Genomic DNA, 25,752 nt, shown 5'->3' with positions numbered 1-25,752 from the left:
ATGAGGGAAGGATGGCCACTGTTGGCACCGAAGCAGTGGTCTTCAACTCGCAGAGGCACGCAAACACCCAGGCAAAGCCGAAAGGTACACGACACACTGAGACACACATGCAATCAGAGTCAGAGATCAGCGAGAGGGAGGACGGAGGAGCACTGAGGCATTCGGGGAATAGGAAACACAAAGAGACGTTTTACGGCTGGAGAATGTACAGCTCTGAGATTCAGAGTTTCTACCATATCACCATCAATTCATGCAACACGTTTCTGTCCTATAACTCTGATACGGTAGCTTTTTCTTTTCCTCCATGATTTACCAGCGGTGGAGAGGCTGAACACACAAAAGGGCCGTGAAGTGAGAGCGCTTCATCCTCCTACAATAGAGAGGTGTACATGCAGGGATTGAGGCTTTTACGCACTTAATTTGATCGCTATTAATTTGCATGCCAGTATGTTATTTCTAACTGATGTTTTTTATCATGAGTACTTTTACATAAACTCTGAATATTATGAAATTGCATTTTTTGCGAAAAAGCGTTTTTTTCTGAGCTTTCACACGTGGTAAAGATGTCAACCAATCACATTTTGGGGAAGGGAATAATTCAAACAATATTCACAATGTACACTTATGTTGCACAACACGGGGGTGCAACAGACCAGATCCACTCCTTTCGTTCTTACCTTTCACAATAAAAGCCCTAGACATTAGAGGGCATTAGAGAAGCCAAGAGCAGATACCAGCAGCGTATCGAGGGGCATTTCGAAAGCAACGACCCCCGCAGCATGTGGAGAGGCATTAAAGTCGTAACAGACTACAAAGTCAGCACCTCACAGCCACGACACCACGCTTCCTGATATCCTGTTCTTTGCTCGCTTTGACAACCACACCAGCAGAGTGAGAACTAAAACAACACCACCAAGGGAGGACCCCGTACTCGTCCTACAGCGTCACCAGGTGAGATCCCCTGTCCCATCTGGAGCATTCAAACACTTATGCCATTTGTTGATTTCAACTCCGCTTTCAACACAATAGTCCCCCATGAACTGGTAAACAAACTCAATAACCTTGGATTATCCATGACACTCTGCTCATGGATGATGGACTTCCTCACAAACAGACCACAAACCGTCAGAATGGGCAACCGCACATCCTCCACCCTCATCCTGAACACAGGAGCACCACAGGGCTGCGTGCTCAGTCCGGCCCTTTTCACTCTTTACACCAGGGGTTTCAAACTCCCGGCCCGGGGGCCGAATTCGGCCCGCCACGTCATTTTATGTGGCCCGCGAATCCGCCAGCAAAAACAAAAGTTTTAATTTTTATTTTTTTAATTTATTTTTTTAAAGTTAGACTAATAATAATACAAATATCCCTATTGTCGAAATTATGAGATAGAAAGTCGAAGTTATTCGATAGAAAGTCATAACTATGATAGAAAGTCATAATTCTGAGATAGAAAGTTAAAATTATGAGATTGACAGCCAAAATTATGAGATACTTAAACACAGTCATAGAAGCAGCTCTTTGGCTTACTGTACATTTAACATGGAAATGTATTGTGAACACATTGAAGACTACTTTAAACTGTGAATGCAGAGAGTTATCAATATGTTACGAGTAGTTACATTTACAACCGGCCCTTTGCGGGCGACCATGATGCTGATGTGGCCCGGAGTGAAAATTAGTTTGACACCCCTGCTTTACACCCATGACTGCACACCCATCCACTAGTCGAACACTATAGCGAAGTTCGCTGATGACACCACTATAGTAGGACTGATATCAAACAACGAGGAGGCGCACTACAGAGAGGAGGTACAACATCTGGTTGAGTGGTGTACTGACAATAACCTAGTCCTTAACACTATAAAAACCAAAGAGATCATCGTGGATTTCAGGAGAACCAGGAAGACCACACCTCCCCCTCTCCAGATAAACGGTGAGGAGGTGGAGAGTGTGAGTGACATCAAATTCCTGGGAATCCACATCACAAAGGATCTGACATGGGCCCTTAACACCTCCCACCTGGTGAAGAAAGCCCAACAAAGGCTCTTCTTCTTGAGGACACTCAAAAGAGCCAAACTCCCCTCTCAGCTGCCAATCAACTTCTACAGGAGCACCATCGAGACAATTCTCTGCCACTGCGCCACCGTGTGGTACACCAGCTGCACAGCAGAGAGCCGGAGAGACCTGGCCCGGGTAGTTAATACAGCGCAGAGGATTGTAGGAACCAAGCTCCCGACTCTGGACTCTGGTGTATGCTGGCTGTCTACACAAGAAGGCTAGCAACACCAGCAAGGACCCAACCCACCCAGGTCACAGTCTGTTGGAGAAGGTACGGAACAATTCCAACACGCACAAACAGACTGAGGAGCAGCTTTTTCCCCAGAGTTGTAGTCCCCCCCCACACACACACACCACTGTAGCTGCAACTCAGTCCTAAACAGCTAGCCCCCCCCCCCCCCCGCCATCCAGCTGCTGAAAATGATTCTGATTCTAATGATACACTAATGATACACTTTATACTCTGTCTGCACTGTCAAAACAAATGTTTGCACTGTCTGCACACATTTTACATTGTATTACTTTAGAAACGTTCTTATTCCTTTCGTGTACTTTTGTCTTGCACCGTACTTTTCGGACTATAAGCCGCTACTTTTTACCCCACGCTTTGAGGCGTCGGCTTATAGTCCGGTGCGCTTTATATACGGATTTTTCCATAGCTTTTCTCCACCACAACAACCGCAACTTCCGGTTCCGGTCTAACACAACATTTACCAGCTCCCGACACAGAACAGTTGCTACCAGCAACCCCTCTGCACCAGCTGTTACTGACAGGGTCGCTACACTATGGATGAAGTACCTTTGACCTACCTCTCACTAGGACTGTTAACAAAAAAGGTTGAACGGCAAGATGCTTTTAACAGTACATGTCCGACTCGCTAGCTTCTAAGCTAATTTTAACATTACCGCCAATGGGGAAATGCTAACCGCGATTAGCATTCGCGAATATATAATATATCTTCGTACATCTTTTCATGCAAACATACTTGCATTACAGACTAAGGTCTCTCACGGCTACTGTGCACGTTTAACTGCTGGACATAATACTTCTGTCACAAATAAATCTTATTGCTTGAATTGAGCTAAACGCCTCGATCTCAGTCTGTTAACTCGATCTTCATTCTTAACACTACCAAATGAAAAGCAATGAGGCAATACCGGTAACTGTTGTTGCTCATAGCTCTGAATAGCTGTTGTGCTAGCAGCAACTGGCCAAGCCAGTTAGCCGTAAATGCTATTCAGAGCTATGAGCAACGTCAACACGCTGCATGAGAAGATCAGCTTTTTCACAATTGTGGCAAATCTTCCAGATATGATCTTAGTTCATGTATAATTGTGTTTACAATGGCTGGTATGATGATAGTCTGCTTTATCTCAGCCATTCGTTGTCATTCAGCCATGAAGGTACCGGTACATGATGTGGTGTGTTCAAGGACCCAAATGCAGACTCCGGACAGCAGAGTTATATTGCAAACCAAGATGAGCTACGAGCAACAAGTTATTGCCTCGTTGCTTTTAGATTCTAATGAGAAGACACGCTGCTTCGTTTTACTTCTTCAGTTTGGTAGCCTTGAGAGACCTTAGTCTGTAAGTATGTCTGCATGAAAAGATGTATGAATATATATTATATTCACTATATTCGTAAATGCTAATCGCGGTTAGCATTTCCCCATTGGCCGTAATGTTAAAATTAGCTTAGAAGCTAGTGACATGTTATGATGTTCAGAGAAGAAGACAACATTAGTACCGGTACTGTTAAAAGCATCTTGCTGTTCAATGACAGTTATTGCGTGTTTTTGTGTTCGTGTTTTTGAGTGAGAGAAATAAATCATCTTGGTTTGCAATATAACTGCTGTCCTGAGTCCTGTTGTTGCAGCTACGGTATTCAGAAGCTACAGCTACGAGCAACAAGTTATTGCCTCGTTGCTTTTAGATTCTAATGAGAAGACACGCTGCTTCATTTTACTTCTTCAGTTTGGTAGCCTTGAGAGACCTTAGTCTGTAAGTATGTCTGCATGAAAAGATGTATGAATATATATTATATTCACTATATTCATAAATGCTGATCGCGGTTAGCATTTCCCCATTGGCTGTAATGTTAAAATTAGCTTAGAAGCTAGCGACATGTTATGATGTTCATAGAAGAAGACAACTTTAGTACTGTTAAAAGCATCTTGCTATTCAACGGGGACACCTGCGGCTTATAGACCAGTGCGGCTTATCTGTGTACAAAATCTTTTTTTCTTTTAAAAGTCAGATGGTGCGGCCTATATGCCAGTGCGCTCTATAGCCCGAAACGTACGGTATATTGTTTATCGTTGTTGTTCGCTGCTGCTGGCCGGCTGAGGGCTACCGAATGGAATTTGGTTGTATCAATGACAATAAAAACCTCTATCGTATCTGTTATCTAGACACACTACACTGCGTATCTGTTTACGAGAGGGAACTAAAATTCATTTGCTAAAAGAAACTAGATTAGAATATAGCTCACAGCAGCTCAGGCTGCAGAACAATTTACCTCAAACAGACTGCCAGATGCTTCTCTGGGTCAATAGGATCCTTGTACCGGTAGTTGGTTCTCTGCCTGCGTGAATCTATTCAAATCTCTTGTGGAGAAAATGTCGGAAATTACCATCCCAGCCAGTATGAATCGTTGTGATGCAAAATATTGAAAGGCCTTTACTTGGAACAGAGTCAAAGATACAACGGTTACATTTGAATGTATCCTCCCACAGAGATAGCCTTTTTAAAATAGCTCCACATCCATTCCTTAATAATTGATTGCACTCGGCACCTAGATACCGATTTTAAATAGCCCTACAAAAGCCAGAAACCACTTGCATGACCTAATTGTTGTTGATTGGGCCGCTGGGATCAGAGTTCTGAAATTCCAGTCAAATGGAACCCATCAGTTTAATTGGCTGGAATGAGAGGCTTAAGTTTACCCTCGGACATTGCGGTGGTTCTCCAATCCCATTACAAAATCAACACAAAGCAAACGCATCATGAATCACACCATTAGTAGATAGAAGGACACTTCAGCTCTGTAACGGGGTGACTGTGCTAAGTGGAGAGCAGGGTCATCCTTCAATCAGAGAATCGGCGGTTTGATTCCCGGCTCCGCTGGTCGCATGTCGATGTGTCCTTGAGCAAGACACTTAACCCCAAAATTGCTCCCGTAGCTGTGCCCACGGTGTACGAATGAGTCAGTCTGACAGGCAGGTGTCACTCAGCCCCTGCCATCAATGTACGAATGGGTGAATGATGACATGTAGTGTGAAAGCGGTCGGAAAGACTAGAAAAGCGCTGTACAAGTATAGTCCATTTACCATTTAACGGAGCACAATATCAACTATGTGTAGACAGTGTACAGTATCTAGAGGTGTTTCCATGCAGCTATCGGACCTTTACAACAGAAGAATAGGAATCCAATCAGTATCATCCTCTGTTCATCTTATAGCCTAACATCCTGTACTGTAGTCTACAACATTATCAAGTCTTACATCTCCATGACCGCCTCTCTTATTAGTCAAGGGCCATTTTCTTTTTTCATCTAACTTCATGTTTAACCATTCCTTCTTTATTCGTGTCACAGTACAGAGCATTGGCTCACATTGTTGAGAGCTGTGCTATTAATATTTTCTTATTGTTTTGGGTCCTCCACACACCACTGCTGACACCGCCGTGTGAAATTGTGCTTTTTTTCCACTGGCACTGAACAATCTGTGAAGCTGCGGGGGAATGCTGAGCTGAGAGATCATTTTCTCTGAGCTCTTCTCCACCAGTGCAACACATCCTTAGACAGCGGTTAGTATGAGATCTCACGAAGAGTTATTTTGTTCTTTTTCTACAAATATCCAGCAACAACAGCGAACAGTGTTTAGGTATCAAAACTACCTGGTTAGGCTTCAGAAAAGATGGGGGTGTGGGTAAAAATGACTAAGGAAGTGGCATTACTTAAAAACAGAAGATTAAAAATATCATTTGTGTTCAAATAACTATGGTACTATGTTACATAAGTGAGTACAGAGTAAGTCAACGTTTGGGTGAAGATAACCACAGAAATGGCGTTACTTAGCTATGGAAGTTAAGTGACAAATAAGTCCGTTTTGGGGTTAAAATATCTATAGAAACAGAATGTACGTGACATCAAAGTCAATGTTTGGGTAAACATAACTATTGAAGTTATGTAACAAATTGGGTTGAAATAACTACAGAATGGAGTTACTTTGTACTGAAGTTACGTGACAAATTATTCAACATTGACTGCTGGGTTTCACACGTGGACGGGGGTCTCCTTGTTGAATATCTGGTGCTTTTAATTTAGACCCACCCATCCAACCGAACTCTCGAGACCTCTTTTACTACGACACCCTCCCTGGCTCAGGTTTATGTAGAATACGTACAAGCGGATCGTGTGGTTTGTACCCGACATACAGTACAGAATGAGAACCGCCTGACCTCTGACTGTCACATCATATATGGTTTGACACTATGTTATTACAGACATGTAATGCAGCCTTAGCTTCAGTTTTAAATGTTTTCAGGTGCGTCATGGGAGGTTATTTCCTGAATAAATGTATAAAACACATTCATACATAGAAAATAAAAACTCTCAAGGCCTTATCCAAGACAGGAGTTTTACAAAGAGCACCGCAGCCAGATCCCATGCTGATAATACTCATCACTTCAGAAGCACAGGGCACGCCGACTGCATTCCAACAACACTATTACCTTTGGCCGTACAATGGCAAAGCAAATTACACTTCAGCTTCGGAGGAATCTGAAGTGTAGCCACTGTGAAGCGGTGGCTCAATGAAACACTCACACTCGGGATTAGGACAGTCCCAAGGACGGACTTAGTTTAAACGACGAGAAAGTTTGGTCCACCTTTGACTCCTTTTTTGGAGGAGGTTACAGATCAGTGCTAGTGATTATCCTCTTAAGGCTGGGTGGCCGGGGAGCACAATGCTATTGAGATATTCTCTCCTGTCGTTTATGCTCTTTTAATATGTGTGTCCATGAGAAAGTCTGCCCACAAGCCTGTAATGTTCCGTTATGTGCCAAAAACCATTTTCAAGAAAGCTTTCATCATCATTTCATTCGTATTTTAGAAGTAGAAGTAATAGAATTAACACATAAAGTGATACAATCCACAGATTGCCTGAGAAACGATATTTGCTTCGCTTCATCGAATAGAAAATAACGACGAGCTGGATAGACACCCCTGAAAACTAAAAAAACTAAAAATTTCTGATTAAATATGGGTTTTCCCACATTGTTCTCCCCCGACTCAAATATCCTGAATCTATGATTATGCCAAAAGTCTCTTAGTGTCATACATTTATACAATGCAGAGATTTTAAAATATGTCTTTATTTTATTTTATTGAAAAATATGGAACAGGAAGGACAAACACGTCCTTTTTAATAAAATCCTTATCAATAAAACAAAACAATAAACACTAACCTTTTTAGAGATATGAGGTGAAATGTAGTGGTGTATCTGACTCTAAATGAACATCATACTGTATTGAAGAAGACTTGAAACGAGAGATTGAGACCATAAACTCATGTTTAAAATGTTTGTGTTCTCATTTGTTAGCGAACGGTAACGGACAGGGGGGGGGGGGGGGCGGTTGCCATTAGGCGGTTTCATTAGGATCCAAGCAGACCTGCTGATGCAGACGTGGTACAATACATCAGACGCTATCCAGTGCAGGCACTGCCTCATTTCCCAGATCAGCAGGGTTGGCTGTTAAAGCTTTGAATTTGCCATAATGACTGCTCCTTACTGTAACCTTAAGGTTGATCCTTTATTCATATCTATTCACTCCGCCCACAGCTTTCACACCTATGCTCCAATCCTCATGAAAGACTTCACCCTTAGTGGGGTGATTATTTTATACTTATATCATGGTAATGACTAACAAGAATACCACTCTGCTAGTGAAGTAAAAGAGCTTGATGCGTGAGATGTAGACATGAGTTAGATGGGCCCTGCTCAATGTGGATGTGGGCCCGGCTGACACTGTGACTTATTTGACCTTACTCTTTCTATTTACCTCACTCTGATTGCTATTCTATTTTGAGCTGGTGTCAGTGTTACTTCTTCTACACTCTTATCACCCTACTGTTTATATATGGTTGATATTTTTATTTATCGTTTCTATCGTATTCCTCTGTTGGAATCTTTGGTCACTCGCTGGCACCCAAATTTCCTTCGGGATTAATTAAGCACTTGGTGATCTCTTGCCAGCCGGTCAATAAATGTGAATAACTGCAACCACGATAGATACGATCATATATGTGCACGAAACAAATATTAACCCGATTAGTGCATTTGCATGCAAGATTAGCCGTGGACAGACATACGGATGCACACATGACCGAACGCATGATCTCCCCACAGGTTTACATCTGTATTTTAAGCCAAGAATGTTGGCCAGACTTCTTTTTGCAGCCCGACAGAATGTCAACTTTTATTTCACACAAAGTGCTTGTCCACGGATTACCTCTATAGTTTTCCTTCTGCACAGAGTGTTCCAGGTGCAGTTGGAAGGGGGTCAGGGAGGGGTCAGCGTGGCTGGATACGATCCATCTACAGCTCGGCAAGATAACAGTTTCCCCCCCTGTGAGACTGAGAGCCAGTCAGGCAGAACAGACATATAAACTACTGCAGCGTAAAGTAAAGAGTCATCCCGGGTCAACTACTACACACGGGAGGTCAGAGGCTTGGCAGGGTGGCGGATGGAGGTGGCTGCAATGTGTTGTCAAATCCTCCTGCAGACCTTTTTCTTCAGGGATGTGTGTGGATGCACAGATTTAAGATGAACATACCTGAGAGATGGTGTGTGTGTGTGTGTGTGTGTGTGTGTGTGTGTGTGTGTGTGTGTGTGTGTGTTATCCAGCCTTACCCTTTAGGTGGATCTTATTTTCCGGGCTGTGCACCAACACCGAGCTAACCGAATCCAAGCTGTCATAGTTACTGCAGCCGAGAGGGCCCGTCCTCGTCTCGGTTACCTAGGAAACAGAGGAAGCACAGATCTATTTAAAATATATGTTGCCGTTGTTGTATCGTTTTTTTTCAACACAATGCCACATTAGCGGTGAATGAGGCAGATGTTTGTTTCCCGTTTCTGGCAGTCACGCACACGGCTTCTGGCAGGCGGACGCAGGCGGGAGGACTGGGTGTGAGGCCTCTTGACAGCGGAGAGAGAGAGCTAACACCATATTTTGCCGCGCACCCACAGTTGCAGCCGCAGCTGCCTCACAGAGAGCGGTGGGAAGGGAGAGAGAGAGAGCGAGAGAGTGAGCGAGAGAAGCACAGGTGTTTGTGAGGGAGGGTGTCAACTTTGAAGAGACTCATAGCAAAGGTCGAGCTAAGTCGAGTGCCTTGTTTGGATAATGACCGGCGATGCACGTGTGTGTGTGTGTGTGTGTGTGTTGAAAAACAACCAGATTGTGGGCGGATCAGATGTTAAAGATAAAAATGTTGTTGTCCTGCAAAAAGTTCCATTGGTTGATCAGAATTACAAAAAAAATGTTACATGGCTTTCATGCAGTATTTAACAGTTATTTTACTGATCAATAAGAGAGAAAACAAGTATAGCATCATTTTTTGTATAAATCATAATATTTTGACTAGCATCCCTGTAGTGCTAAGACTAGCATGTCTTAGCACTTGTTCCATGGTACATTTGACCCTTTTTGCAATGGCACCAGGGTATTTCCCCAGGTTGTAATCCAGCCTTGCTGGCAGGTGTGCAGTAAAATAGTTTTACTGGACACCCAGAACATAGCTCTGCTCTAAAGTCAATAAGTCCTCCAAATTTAACACCAAAATACTTCCTCCGTCCATGCCCTCTTCAAGGACACAAAGAACTTTTTTTTACTGATCTTTTACTGATCTTTTACTGATCTGACACCTCAACATCAGAAAATGTGTTTTATGACAGTAAAACCATGGTTAAAGAGGCTGTAATTTATCTTTCTATAATACGAATCCAGCAAACATGACAATGTGAAGAGAGCTTGTAGTTACAGTGTGTTCTGTCTCGAGTGAGATTGAGCACCTGAACCTGCAGCTCCCTTTAGGCTCCAGAGCACCTGATGGCCATTTTCAGCTCAGTGTTTAGCTGGAGTTGCTTGCCTGCAGCTTTCTGTTTTGGTTCACTCTCATAGCGTTTGTTTTTTCTCAGGCTGAAAAGGCTGTAAAACGCCACAGTGCAGTACAGCAGCGAGCAGCAGACAGACACAGCAAGAGGCTAGCTGGTGAACACAATGGAGCATTCAGCAGCTAAAGAGATGGAAACATGCCGTTTAACTAGTCTCAAAACCCGGGCACATGATGTGCGCACAGAGCAGCAACGGGAATAAAGCACCCTGGCGAGGAAACATTTGTGCTCCACACACCACTGTTCAAACGTTTTCAATCATGACAATGAGATGTTTGAAAGCAGCCTGTTATTTCCCTCAAAAAAAACCCAAAAGAAACTATTAAAAGGCCATAATATATCAATGCTATGCTAACAGCTTGTTTCCACTACCCCCAAGTGGCCAAAAAAAGTTATTGCCGGTGTAAGATTTCATCAGGATTAGGCAGTGAAACGACTTAGTTCAATTGAATCGTAGTTTCAAGTTTATTTTTACATTTTTTTCAAATTGGTCCAGTTCTAACTGGTGAAACAGAGAGGGGCGTGGCTTAAACTGAGTGCACAGCATCCTTTAAAAATGGAGGGTTGATTTGAAGGAGACTTCCCATCATGTCAGGGCCGTCTGGGCCCTCACCGAGACCTTTATTTTCTACATTAGGACTGTCAGGTCCCCTCTTTACCGTTACACATTTTCTACTGTCATCAGGCTGAGAGTTAAGCCACCTGTGCCTCGTTAGGCTCAGGGCGGAGCCATCAGTTAGCTGAAGTTAATCAAGGTAAGGTAAGAAGGTGTGATTGAAATAGATTTTTGCTTCTCTCTGTAGTGGTGATGTTTACCAATTGTGACTTTTCCTTTCTCTTACAAAGTGTCATTGTAGTCACTGGCAATCTGAAGTTTAAGAGGAAGGAGGGGGGGACCCAGTAGTCTCCTCCTCTCCCTTCATCGATTTACCTCACCCCCATGCAGTGGTTCAGTCCAATTAGGGTGAGGCCAGGTGGGGTATATAAAGCCACTTAGGCGTTGAGTGAGTGAGAGTGGTTGTTGGTGGCAGCTTGCAGTGAGGCTGTGCTACGGCTGTACATGTCTCTGGATTACTTGCTCATCATTCTGGGACTTCTGTTCCTCGCCTCTGTGTGGTTGTTGGTTAATAAAACCACTGATTTCTCTTTCTTGGCACAGACTTCCTAATGAGCATTTCTTCACAACAGCTTCACGAAAGTAATTTATTTTCTTACAATTACGACCTGTAGTGCTACAGAAACGCCTTGCTGTGTAAACATATGGTGTAATGTGGCATATTTATATAAGAAGATTGGTATGATGCACCTTAAAAGATGAATACTGAGCATAAAGTCCTTGTTTTTTTCTTCTTCAAATATTTATGTACAGTTTGACACGAAATGCTTAATCGCTAATTGTTAAATATTCTAGGAGATTGTACGTTTTTTCAAATACACTACAACCAAGGTAAATTCAGAGTGGCTCAATGAAGATGAGCCTGCTGCGGTCAATATGTTCCGGTGTAGCTAGTAGATATCCGGATTATGGATCTGGCCATGACTTAATCTTTCGTGCACCAGTCCGATTTAGCAACTCGACATGCAAGAATGAAGTTGAGAGACGGCATCCACGACCACATTGTTTCATGTTTCAATGCAGATGAATAAATGGTCTTCAAACAATAGCCGGTGGGTTTCGAGATTGCATTGTGCAGTGTCTGTGTAGTTGCACACGACGGAAAACCAGAAAGCAGAATGATTTCTGTTGCCTACAGATTCTGCATTCATAAGCAAATATGTTGCCAAGATGCTGCTCCAATGGTCTCGCAAATTTTGAAAAGTGCAACTTAGTCTGCAAGTTTATTCATTCATGCTCACTAAGGAGACTGATTGAAAGCAAATTAGTTGCTTCAAAATTTGCAGTGTCATTGGTAGGCTATTTAAACCGAAATAGGCTATGTATGTCATGATTTATTGGGATAAAACCAGTATTCAGCACCCCCAAATAGCCAGAATATAATAAACCATTGATTCATAACTACATTTTCCTGCCACTGCAGCGATTCCCCTGTGAGTTTTTCAGCAGGATCAGGCTTCTTAGATTAGTCTGCTATTTGTGGCTACCCCAAGTGCTGTCTCTCTTACACACCATTTACTAGCCTTTACCGTTTAGTCTCTTTGTATGGAGGGAATACAGAAGGGAGGCGCTCACTTACAGTTTTGTCTCAGTAGGAACTAAATTGTGTATTTTCTCCCACAAGAATGAATAAAACCCCCCAGCTGAAGAGGTGCCCTTGACATTTCTGCCATTAGGCTCAATTACAAAACAATTATTTCCCACACATCATACATGCAATGAAAAATATGCTAATTGAGGCGACGCAATGATGAGAGAAAGAGACAAAAGTCAAGTGTACACAAAGAGACAAAGTGCAGACACTTGGGAGGGACTGAAATGTTCAAAGATCAAGCCGGAGACAAAAACAAGTCAAAAGACCAGAGAGAATTTCCAGAGCGAGGCCTCTGGCCAAGCCATTCTCCAGCTTAATCACGCAATTTGGCAAATTATGCCGCCCGTGTGAATTTGCCGTCCTCAAAATAGCCTGGTCTCACATCTTCACACTCTGCCTTGCATTAAGATTGCATCTATTATCCAAAGAAATGGAAGTTAGCCTTCAAGGCACTGCGGAATGAGGAATCTCTCAAATATCGCTGAGATGTATAAACCAGACAAAGGCGAGAAGCAACGGGTGATTAGTGGAGGGGGAAGAGAAGCTTTGGGTTGTTGTTGTTCGAGATGTGGGCGCAGATAATCTCTGCTATTAATAATGAAAAAGTCTCAACTGTTTCATCTCATTCCTGTTTTTTGTTTTGACTGTGGAACAAAATCAGCTCTCTGTTCAAGTTAAAGTCAGCCTTCTACAAGTGTGTTCAGATTGAACTAAAAGGGAATTTCTGAGTCAATCTCAGTCAATGCAAGTGGATGCTAACTGGCGTATTATTCTCTTTGGGTGTTGCTGATTAAAATGCAAACGTAGAAAATGTTTACTGGAGTGAAACATTTGCCCATGTCCTTAAGTCGTATGATTCATAGACATACGGAGTAAGGAAAGAAATGAGAGCTCTCTGGAGAACAATATCCCACACTGTAAGTTACAGGCATAGACTAAGAAGTAGACGTAGTCACTGTGACGTCACCCATTTGTTTGTAGACTATGGTTTGTGACTGTGACAAGGTTAAAGTTGTTAACTAAAGGTTAAGAGGAAAAACTATGCCGCGGGAGCAACCTGTCAATCGCAGTAGCCCCGCCCTGCGTCTATTTGACTCTAAATGGACCATAATGTACTAAATGAACATCATGCTGTATTGAAGAAGACTTGAAACTAGTGATTGAGACATAAACTCATGTTTACAATGTTTACTGAGGTAATAAATCAAGAGAGAAGTAGAGTCATTTTCTCATAGACCAGAGGAGTCGCCCCCTGATGGCCAGGAGAGAGAATGCAGCTTTAAGGCACTTCTCCATTGGCTTCACTTTTCAAGACTAGAGGTTATTGTCTGGTTGCTAACTAGCTACAGCTAACCTCTTAACCTTTGGTTCATTCGGGAGCAAGTAGCCATGGACTGCAAATTGCAGTCTGAATTACACCAGATCAACATCGATCCATGTAACTGTATTTATTTAAGAATCAAACGTCCTTATTTTTTCTCTCTCTCTCTCTCTCAATATATATATATATATATATATATATATATATATATATATATATATATATATATATATATATATTAAATTAGTGCTGGGCAACGATTACAATTTTTAATCTCATGGATTTTTTGTGCTTAATCGCGATTAATCACATTGTTATGGCAAAGTTCAATAGTGAATTCAAAAGTAGTGTATTGCGCACTTTTATTTTCAAAGTACTGCTATATGAACAAAAGGGCAATAACATGTGGTTTGTAAGCACTTTAAACACATCAGGTTCTTGTTAACAGCAGTATTCCCTTTTACACAGCAGCAGTTCTATCTCTTCACTAACTGTGCTCAGTGTGCTGACTTTATGTGAAACGTTCCACTGCTGTGCAACAGGAAGAACATGTTTCAGCACGTTTCAGCTAAATGTCTGTCTTGTGTATAATTCATACTTTGTTGGTATCTTATTCTGAAAACCGGATGTTGATCTGACGAAACCGGATGTTGTCTCACGTTAATCTTTCCACTAACTTTCTTAGCTCATTCTTGAGGCTCATACATGCCGTCATTCGTTGAGAATGTTCCTCAGACCGACATCTTCCACAACACTAATCAGCTGCAGTTTGTATCCACTTCTCTGTAGCATCTGTTAGCTTGTCTTGCTTTAGTTTATCTATACTTCTCCCACACGCTACATCAACGTAGTCTGAAGACTTCCGCTGCCAGTGAGCAACAGACTTTCAAAATAAAAAAAATGCGTTAACACGCTATAAAATTGTCGGCGTTAATTAATGAATGCGTTAACGCGATAATAACGCGTTAACTTGCCCAGCACTAATGTGTATATATCTATGATAAATAAAATCAATCAATTTATTTGTCTGATTTTAATTGAAGAATCCCAAAGCACTTCAATTAATTCATTCATTTGTAATTGTCACATGAAATCGTATAAGAAATCGCTACAACTCCCGTAAATCAATCCCGTCAGCTCCTTGGACTTGTGCGTGGATCAAGTGGTCATTTGAGGAACGGCTCTTCATTGTACAGCCTTGGAAGTTGCTGCAACTCAAACCATGACCTTTCGTAAACTTTTAATAAGATATCAAACAACACCAAAACTACTTGTCTCACAGCAGTTACGTTCAACATTGAACACCCGCTCTCCAGCTTTAAAGCAGCACAGACAGTCTGTCAATGTGTTCTGCTGGGTGTCTGCAGACAGTACAACATTTTACCGTAGCAACACGGTGATGCTGATGTTTTCGGACAAAAATCATGATCGCAAGCTCCACATGGACAGAATCACTGTAGCGAACACAACTCCAGCCACACACTGTGCAGCACAAAGTTTGATTGTGGCCAAATGGTACGACATGACGAGTCACGATTGATCTGTTCTCTAATGAAAAAACAATTCTCCACCCAAAATCCAGGACTACTTTAAGGCAACAATTCCATTTATATGTTTCCGCGATTATTTCATCTCTGTTTAATAGTGTTGATTCTGACGGTTATCAAAATCCCTGCAGTCTGCACTTTATACTTGACTTCCTTTGTTTGCAGAACCCACCAGCGCTTCAGAGCTGATAGCTTTGAGCTGCGTAACACCGAATACACGCTGGGCTTGTTTGTAACTCATGTGAGCAACTTCAATGATAACGCGCCTGAGAGCTGCTACCCCCGTCTGTGCCTTTGTTGAAAACTCCCGAGCCCTTCACTGAGTGGATGTTTCAACCTGGGCCATTTTAGGTTTTTATTTTTTTAAGTGTTTATTCAACAATGTGCATTATTCAAACATGGCAGAGGTCGTGTTTGTTTTCTTATGACCCTGAAAACTGCTTCTTTTTTGATGAATTCCTCTTCCTTTTGGATTGTGATTACTGATCTAACAAATCTATATTATTTACATCCTTATGCCCATGTAACCACTTTATCAATGCACTATATATCAAACGATAGCACTCATCTTGCCTTCCCTTTTAAGTTAAAACAAACATTTGGATTTGAATGGGCTCCTTCATCTGAATCTGAAGGCCCAGCACAACAAAAAGCTCTCCACCACATCATTAGGGGCCCAACAGCAGGGTTGTGCACAAGGACTGCCTAATAGGTTAATCCAGCCATGTTTTTATTTGATATAATGACAAGTAAGTAATGTTACAAGCAGTGAAATGTATAGAATAAGGCAGGTGTTGGGTACGCCACAATGTATTGCAATCTATTCAGCCGTAAACGCAATTTATAATTTCTATAAACGGATATCTGCATATGAATGCAGAATCTGTAGGCAATGGAAATCGTGATGGTTTCCATTTGTAGTGGGAGTAGTAATGGCCAATCGCGTTTGATATTTGGTGTCATCTGGGTAAACTCTTTGTATGGAGGGCAAAAGAGGTGAAACACATTGGCCAAAATATTATCTTGGAACCAATCGGTTATGGTCTGATGACCACACCTGTCAACACATTGTACAATATGTAATGATAAAAATGTTTTAACATGTCCACATTATATTTTCTATGAGATATGTTGCTGTTAGAAAATTCATTTTGTACGGGCGTCTGGATGTCTGAACACATTGACATATTTGTTCTGGTACAAAGGTCACTTTTCCATTTTATTCTATCAAGCGACCGGCGTGTTCTTTCTGCAATCAACTGCTTCTTGTTAGACTAAACACTTTTGCCTTAGTCTCCTGTGTGTTATCTGTCTCCTCTGTGCCGGCTGGTATAAATACCTTGTTTTGATTCTGCGTCTCTAGAGCATTTCACATTTCACTGCAATACGTGGTTGTACACCTTAACTATGATCTCAGTAATAATTGTATCGTTGAATAAACCCAACAATGTAAAAAGAAACTGTGTAAAGGTAGCATTTATGGCTGAGATGTCATATTTAATAGATTGGACAGGTGTACCTAGTGACGTGGCCACTGTGTATATGTTTAATGTTTGAAAAATAAGACAAACAAGTATTATCTGTGCATCTAAAGCCTGGTATATCTTATTATAGGCTCCATGAAACATGTTCCATGATTACCATGGACACAAGTCTATTTTGACTCAATCCCACGTACACTGCTGCTGCCGCTGTAAATACTCACGAGTCACATGTGTATTGATCCGCAGCTGAAAATAGTCCCCCCCCCCCCCCCAAAAAAAAACCCCTCTTGTTCCACCTGTTTCAGTAATGTTTGCAAAAAGCCACAGTACCCAGCTGTTTTAGGACATTACCGTACTTACTCATTTAAAAATGAAAAACGACATGTTCGTTCATGGGATAAGGTGACATGGATAATGAAATATAGAATTATACCTCATCCTTCAGGAAATGTAAGCAAAACGTTTGAGTCATTTTGCAAATGTACAGGTTTCATTTTGTTTTTCTAACTTTGATTATTTTTTCCTCTACCGGGCTCAACAGACATGTGATCAGCAAAGCTCAATTTGTAACTTTTTCACATCCCAAACAAGAACTGACAGATGACTACCCAGAAGTCACTTCTCCTGTTATATGACATCATTTTTGACATCCCAAAGAATTATGGGACATTGAAGTTGCAGTGAAGGTGTTGAGATTCAGAACTGAAATCATTTTTCAGTATATAGCTTTTACTTTATTTTTTAACATCCCTGTATGGAGTACATTGGTAATAAAAAATGCTTTTCTTAAATTCAATTCACTTTATTTTTGTAGAGCCCAAAATCACAAATTACAAATTTGCCTCAGAGGGCTTTACAATATGTACACGTTTGACATCCTCTTGTCCCGGGACCCTCACATCGGAACAGGAAAAACTCCCCAAAAAGCCCTTTAACGGGGAGGAAAGAGGAAGAAACCTGTGGGAGAGCAATAGAGGAGGGATCCCTCTCCCAGGATGGACAGAAGTGCAATGATGTCATGTGTAGAACAGGATAGTGAATTACAACACATTCAATGTAATTACAGCACATGCAATGTATGACACAACCACGACAGGAGGCAACACCTGGTCCAGGTAAACCAGGATACACAGGAACCTGTGAGGCGAGAAAGCACAGAGACTCTGGTGGAGAAGCAGGTCAATAATGTGCATTAATGGTATCGGTAATATGAAACACTAATGTGAGTAATAATAACAGTGATATTAGCAGTTGGAGTCAGCAGGGCCATGGTAGGAGGAAGGACCAGGGTCCAGATGAAACCATGCTCCATGGAAACCTGTGAGGAGAGGAAGCACAAGGACTCCGGGGAAGAGACAAAATCAGTACTGTGTATTAATGGTATCAGTAATCGGATTAATAATGTTAACAATGAAGATCGTTGTAGGTGTCAGCAGGGCCATGGCTGGTTGAAGAACCAGTGTCCAGATAAAACTGCGGTCATCCTGTGAGGCGAGGAAGCACAAATACTCCGGGGAAGAAGTAAAGTTAGTAATGAGCATTAATGGGACATCAATGCATACAGACGGAGGTGAAGAAGAGGAGGAGAGAGGTGCTCAGTGTAGGAAGTCCCCCTGTAGTTTTTGCCTATACCAGTTTGTCCATGGGCCGGTCCAAGGCAAGCCAGAGCCAGCCCTAACTATAAGCACTATCAAAGAGGAAAGTCTTAAGCCTACTCTTAAATGTGGTGAGTGTGTCTGCCCCCCGGACTGAAACGGGAAGCTGGTTCCACAGAAGAGGAGCTTGATAACTGAAGGCTCTGGCTCCCATCCTACTTTTTAAGACTCTAGGAACCACAAGTAACCCTGAATCACTGGATCGCAGCTCTCTAGTAGGGCAGTATGGTACTATAAGCTCTTTAAGATATGATGGAGCCTGACCAATTCGGGCTTTGTAGGTAAGTAAAAGGATTTTAAATTCTATTCTGGATTTTACAGGGAGCCAGTGCAGAGAAGCTAATACAGGAGTAATATGATCTCTCCTCTTAGTTCTTGTTAGTACACGAGCTGCAGCATTCTGGATCAGCTGGAGAGATTTAAGAGACTTATTAGAGCAGCCTGAAAATAAGGAATTGCAATAATCTAGTCTAGAGGTAACAAATGCATGAACTAATTTCTCTGCATCGCTTTGAGATAGGATGTGCCTGATTTTTGAAATATTACGTAGGTGAAAAAAGGCAGTCCTAGAAATAAGTTTTATCTGAGAGTTGAAAGACAAATCCTGATCAAAGGTAACTCCAAGATTCTTGACGGTGCTGCTGGATGCCAGTGCAATGCCATCAAGAGAAACTATATCATTAGATAACTGATTTCGGAGGTGTTCTGGGCCTCGTAGAATAACTTCAGTTTTGTCTGAGTTTAACATCAGGAAGTTGCAGGTCATCCAGGTTTTTATGTCCTTAAGACACGCTTGCAGTTTAGCAAGCTGGTTGGTTTCGTCTGGTTTGATCGATATATATAATTGAGTATCATCTGCATACCAATGAAAGGCTATAGAGTGTTTTCTAATAATATTGCCTAAAGGAAGCATATATATAAGGTGAACAAGATTGGTCCAAGCACAGAACCTTGTGGAACTCCATAACTGACGTTGGTCTTCATCGAGGCTTCATCATTTACATAAACAAACTGAGATCGATCCGATGAATAGGATCCAAACCAGTTCAGTGCGGTTCCTTTGATGCCAATATAATGTTCCAGTCTCTGCAACAGGATGTAGTGGTCTATAGTGTCGAACGCAGCACTAAGGTCTCACAGGACAAGAACAGAGACGAGTCCTTTGTCTGATGCGATTAGAAGGTCATTAGTTATTTTTACCAGAGCTGTCTCTGTGCTATGCTGCTTTCTAAATCCTGACTGAAAACCCTCAAATAAACTATTGTTACACAGAATGTCACACAACTGATTTGCAACTGCTTTCTCAAGGATCTTAGAGAGGAAGGGAAGGTTCGAGATCGGTCTATAGTTGGCCAACACCTCTGGATCCAGAGTGGGCTTCTTAAGAAGAGGTTTAATCACAGCTACTTTAAAGGACTGTGGTACATGACCTGTTACTAAAGACAGGTTGATGATATCTAATAAAGTTGTGCTCATTAATGGTAGCACTTCTTTAAGCAGCCTAGTCGGTATAGGGTCTAAGAGACAGGTGGAAGGTTTAGACGTAAAAATTGTTGAAGTCAGTTTGTCAAGGTCAATGGGAGTAAAGCCATCTAAACATATATCAGGGTTTACAGCTGTTTCTAAGGTTTCTCTATTTGTGGAAAGATCGGTCGAGGGCAGGAGATTATTAATGTTCTCTCTAATAATTATAATTGTATCATTAAAGAAGTTCATGAAGTCATTGCTACTGAGGTCTATAGGGATACTCGGCACAACAGAGCTGTGACTCTCCGTCAGCCTGGCTACAGTGCTGAAGAGGAACCTGGGGTTGTTCTTATTTTTCTCTATTAACGATGAGTAATAAGCTGCTCTGGCATTACGGAGGGCCTTCTTATATTTCTTAAGACTGTCTCGCCAGAGTAACCGAGATTCTTCCAAGTTAGTGGAACGCCATGTTCTTTCAAGTTTTCGCAATGTTTGCTTTAATTTGCGGGTTTCAGGGTTATACCATGGAGCGAACCTCCTTTGTTTTACCAACTTCTTTTTTAAAGGAGCAATAGAGTCTAGTGTCCTTCTCAGTGAGCTTGTAGCACTGTCGACAAGATGATCCATCTGGGTCGGACTAAAGTTAGCACAGGAGTCCTCCGTCACATCGAAGCATGGTATTGAGTTAAACACAGACGGAATCACTTCTTTAAATTGAGCTACGCCATCAGATAGACATCTAGTGTAGTAACTCTTGCTTAACGGTGTACACTCCGTTAGTAGGAATTCAAAGGTTATTAGATAATGGTCCGACAGAAGAGGGTTCTGTGGATAGACTATTAAATCTTCCATGTTAATTCCATAAGTCAGAACCAGGTCGAGAGTGTGGTTAAAACAGTGAGTGGGTTTCTGTACATTCTGACAGAAACCAATCGAATCTAATAATGAAATGAATGCAGTACTGAGGCTATTGTTCTCGACATCCACATGAATATTAAAGTCACCTACAATAATTACTTTATCTGTTTTAAGGACTAGACTTGATAAAAACTGAAAAAATTCCGAATACGGACCTGGGGCCCGGTACACTATCACAAATATAACTGGCTGTATTGTTTTCCAGGTTGGGTGTGAAAGACTAAGAACCAAGCTTTCAAATGAGTTATAGTCTAGTTTAGGTTTAGGGTGTAATAATAGGCTAGAGTCAAAGATGGCTGCTACTCCACCTCCTCGGCCGGCGCCTCGAGGAATGTGAGTATTGATATGACTTGGAGGAGTTGATTCATTTAGGCTGACATATTCATCATTACTCAGCCAGGTTTCAGTAAGACAAAATAAATCAATATGATTATCTGATATTAGCTCATTTACTAGTAGAGCTTTAGATGACAAAGATCTGATATTTAAGAGTCCACATTTAATTATCCTATTGTGTTGTACTGTTGCGGTAGTTTTAACTTGGATTAAGTTATTTTGTTTCACTCCTCGATCGTTTATTTTTGATTTAATAAATTTCAGTGGCCGTGGGGCAGACACAGTCTCTATGTGGTGTTGCGTGAGTAACTGCTCTAATGGAAGCTCAGAGGAGTGTGTAAGACTGCAACTCTGCTTCCTGGTCTGATCTCTGGGTTGTCACAACATGATGAGGTGTTATAGAAGAGAGAAGTGTCTGGCTGCTGATTTTGGCTCTTGAAAGCGGCAGCGCGGCGGTAAATAGCCTCTTTGCCTCACACACAGCCAGTTCTTCTCTTTTCCAAACAGCAAATTTCACACAGGTGTTACAGAGGCTCTGTTTTTCTCTCACAAAGCTGGAGCCTCAACTAGATGCCTGACTGAGGGAACCTGTGCGTTATTGCCGTGAGATAAAGATAATGTATTTCGCTCCCACCTCCTACGCGGCGCTGCAGCGACACAGAGCCCAGAGGCGTGCATGGACACGGGTCAAGTACATCCCACTCAGTGTCGCTTTCCTCTCGGGTGATGAGTTGATCTGGCAGAACACGGACGCGGCAGGTGGCTCGCATAGCAGAGATCCTCATTTAGCAGAGACGTGTGTGTGTGTGTGTGTGTGTGTGTGTGTGTGTGTGTGTGTGTGTGTGTGTGTGTGTGTGTGTGTGTGTGTGAAATCACTTGGTGTTTGAAATGCAACTGCTGGAAAGTGGGACTATTTACCTGAACTGAAGCTGCTTTATTTCTGTCAACATTGATGGGTTATCAGGTTCACAGGTGCCATTTTAGCTTTTTTGTCATTTGTTCCGGTCATATTGAATTATTAATACCCATGAGACTGAAAAGAATAAGATAAAATAAACATATTTTTGAATCCATAAACATATGTTTGGTATAATCAGCATTAAGGAATTGAATTGTTTCATGAAAATCCGTTTTGTTGCATTACATCACTGATATGCAAATCTATGCAGCCACATAAAATTGTATTATTATCATAAGGGGATATTCCACAGTAATATATAACAGCGCTGAGATGAAAAATATAATTTGTATCCCTTGTACATGCCCCTCAGCATGTTACTTTGTGAATTTGCTCCGCTTCAATTTGCGCACTGATGAAAAGCGCTCTGGACAAAATAGAAAACAAACCAAAAGTATCAATTTCCCTCTGATTCAGACGAGCCAAACTAGACTCTGGCTCGTCAAAGCGCCCTTAATGATCTCAGTCATGATGCATTTTGAGACCTGTTAGTGAACACACAAACAGAAAGGTTGAAGATATAAGACAGTTCACCATTTGAACATGTTTCTCGAATTGTCGGTGGCAATCTAACACAAAACTTTACTTCCAAAAGTTGTTCAATGCACATTCATCTTCAAATTCAACTTGTTAACTTCTGACGAGGGCAAAGCCTTGCAGGAATAGCAAACTAGTGGTGAATGTTGGCAAACACAATCGCAATTCATCAAATTACCACAGTAAGTATCTGCCACAGAGAAACGCTGGAGCCATGAAGGGTCCGGGACCCGGGACCCGGGGCTTTGGTCTGTTGGAAGGCTGAGATGGAAGTGGATCCTCATAATGTCATAACGGCTCAACAAAGCTATACATGCAATTCAAATTCAATTTGACATAGAAATGACAGTGCCTTGGATTCTTCCATCTTGTTTGCAGTTGTCGTGGCCCTTTACTCCAAAGAGCCACATTATTCATTTACCGTGATTAAAAGCACTACTTATTGCTTATTGTAACAAAGACGAAAGCCAATCTGTTTTGCAGGCTGCAGAGCCCTGGAGGTCAACACAGAAACAATGTTCTCACTGTTGATGTGCTCTTTAACTAAATCCTAAAACGAGGTGCTACACAGGGCCACTTGATTAATTCCTAAAGCCGGATCCACCTTAACTGATACATTTATTCTGTGTTGCAATTTTCTTAGAAAATGTGGAACTGTAAAAATCATGTCATACAGTAAAGCTGGGACTTTAGGGATCCAGGTCAGTTGGCTGGTTTGTAATGGTGAACTTTCTGACTTAAAGTGAGGAACTTTGAATGGTTATGAAACCGTCTCAAGTTAATACCCACAACTGTATATAACAGTGGTGGGCCATCAGGGCCAGCTAAGCCTTCTCTGCTGGCCTCAACAGAATCACAAAGTTAGAGCTATTTTATAATTTACACATTTTTCACAAATACACCATGTATTATCATTTTTTTCCCATTATCTTATTTTCTCATTGCTCAGCTCCTGTCTTGCTCTGTTGCTCTGCTTCCAGCCTGCAGCGCTGCTTCCAGCACAGCTTGTTTTAAGGAGAGCTTTTATCCAATCAGAGTTCACCTCTATGCTGTCTCTATAGAAGAGAGGCCCGAGGGCCTCTAGGTAGACTTTGCAGTTTCAGTAAATGGGGACGTTATTGTTGATTGTCAGTCTTCAACCGATCAGATCTTTAGTTTGACATGTCAAGACAAGACCATCAGAGAGAAGATTGTCTATTTCAATATAATTATTCTTAATGATGAGAACAGGACGTACTGCACGGCCTGCTGGGGGGACGGGAGGCAGGTGAGAACAAGAACGAGGTGAAGTAATAATGCCTGTTCCACCTTAACTGATACATTTCTTATGTGGAGAAAATGTGCAATTATTATAATCATAACTATTTGACATGTAGTACACCTGTGACTGTTTGGGCCCTTTGGGATGTTTATAATGTTTAATTTCTATATTAACTAGATGTATTGTTGTTGCATGATTTGCATTTACTGTAAGTATATCCCTACTATTGCTTTCTACTTAAACACAGCTCCACACAGACCAAACTGAAGAATCCGACAAATTGTCAGTTACTGAAGTCAGGCTGGTAAATATGCACGAGAAACAGTGTTGAGCTGCATTTTACAAAGTGTATTTCACAAAATATCACTGGATGGTTTGAAACCAGACGAACTGATGCGGTAAACTGATCGTAATGGCCGCTTGCTATTCACTTACTCATTCACAATTGTTGCCTTCTTTGCAAAAGATAAGGGATTGCTTCAGTGCCACTCACTCGCTTCCCCCACAAACACAAATGTATCACAAAGATTTTAGTTCCTAATTAATTCAGGCTTAGCAGATAATGTGTGTCTGTGGCCTCATGCTGAAGCTGTTATGCGATTCAGCATACTTTAAACTGTTACTTTTGCTTGCATATCAAAGTGGTGGTTGTTTGTGATAAGGCTTGCCAATAAATATAAAAACTGTATTGCTCAGAGTTTATCTGGACATGCTGCCTGACGCTCGCCTCGTGCATGTGTACGGTACCTTGATGGCAGAGGTAGCAATCTGGAGGTGGTGCAGTCGCCTCAGGGTGCTCTCTCGATCTGTGAAGTAGGAAGCGGCGAGCTGATGGAGCAGCTCCAGAGACACCACTGAGCTGTTGCTGTTACCCTCCGACTTCTTGTTCAGCTTCTGCTTGTCCAGGAAAATGGTCAAAGACTCCTCTCCTGTGGAATAAATGATCAGTCGATGAATATAGTTAGTTTTTAAGTCACCTAAACTCTATGTTTGTATTTTGTATTCTTCTTTTATTGACAACTGACATGTCGCGTCATCTCGTTAATGGGAGAGTTACTATGGGGTCACTTCCATTAAAACAATTCACAATGCAGGGCAGCAGGCTGACATTCTGCTTTTGACATTGCCTTGGCAAAACCATTTCACTGTGGTTTTGTGGTTTGTCTGATGCAGATCATTTGCTTCACTCTCCTTCATCAGACGCATAGAGACAGACACCTACGGGCAATTAAGAGTAATCGATAAACCTAAGCTGCCGGGAGAGAACACACCCTGACACGGGGAGAAGCCAGCACACCACGCCAGCCCTGTGTAATAGGCTTATAATACATCATGTCTTAAAACAAAAACTTCCAAGTGTTGTTGATCAATGCCAGGCCCGACACTATTCCCTAAAGAGCTACTGGCATTTCAAACATCCTAAAAAAAGTCAGAGCGGGCACATGTCTGTCGGCTTTTTTGCTGAAAATTCTCCAAACTCCCTGTGAATAAATGAACAACCTCAGCTGGGTTGAAAGCCTTGGCTTTTTGGATAATTGTGACACTTTGACTGTGTCTGAAATCACTCCCTATTTACCATGCAGTGCACCCTCTCCCATAGATTATCAGTATATTCATCCACTTTTATGATCAAAACATTCCACAGTGGAACAAAAAAAGGTCCAAGGCATGTACACTACTTCCAGCTAACAATCCAATTCTAAGCCTACTGAAGATGAAAAATGTCTGTTGATCAGCTCAACGGCTGTCTTTGATGGTACAAAATGACTATAATTAGTAACTCTACTGTTATTTTATAGGGAGTAGCAGGTGACAACCTCC

At 41.8% G+C, this 25,752-nt stretch overlaps 1 protein-coding gene across 1 annotated transcript in view; it reads right to left on the bottom strand.

Annotated features, from left to right (window-relative positions):
- brinp2 (bone morphogenetic protein/retinoic acid inducible neural-specific 2) overlaps positions 1 to 25,752 on the bottom strand; it is a gene marked incomplete at its 5' end in the record, with an annotated part of 118,758 nt that overhangs the window by 51,401 nt on the left and 41,605 nt on the right. Inside the window, 2 exons of the mRNA XM_079285408.1 lie at positions 8,978 to 9,083; positions 24,679 to 24,860. Of these exons, the coding sequence (XP_079141534.1) occupies positions 8,978 to 9,083; positions 24,679 to 24,860 (288 nt within the window). The remainder of the gene's footprint in view (positions 1 to 8,977; positions 9,084 to 24,678; positions 24,861 to 25,752) is intronic.

The sequence above is a fragment of the Melanostigma gelatinosum genome, assembly GCF_949748355.1.
Source record: "Melanostigma gelatinosum genome assembly, chromosome: 15".
Taxonomy (NCBI): Eukaryota; Metazoa; Chordata; class Actinopteri; order Perciformes; family Zoarcidae; genus Melanostigma; species Melanostigma gelatinosum.
This window is presented reverse-complemented; position numbering and strand designations above follow the sequence as displayed.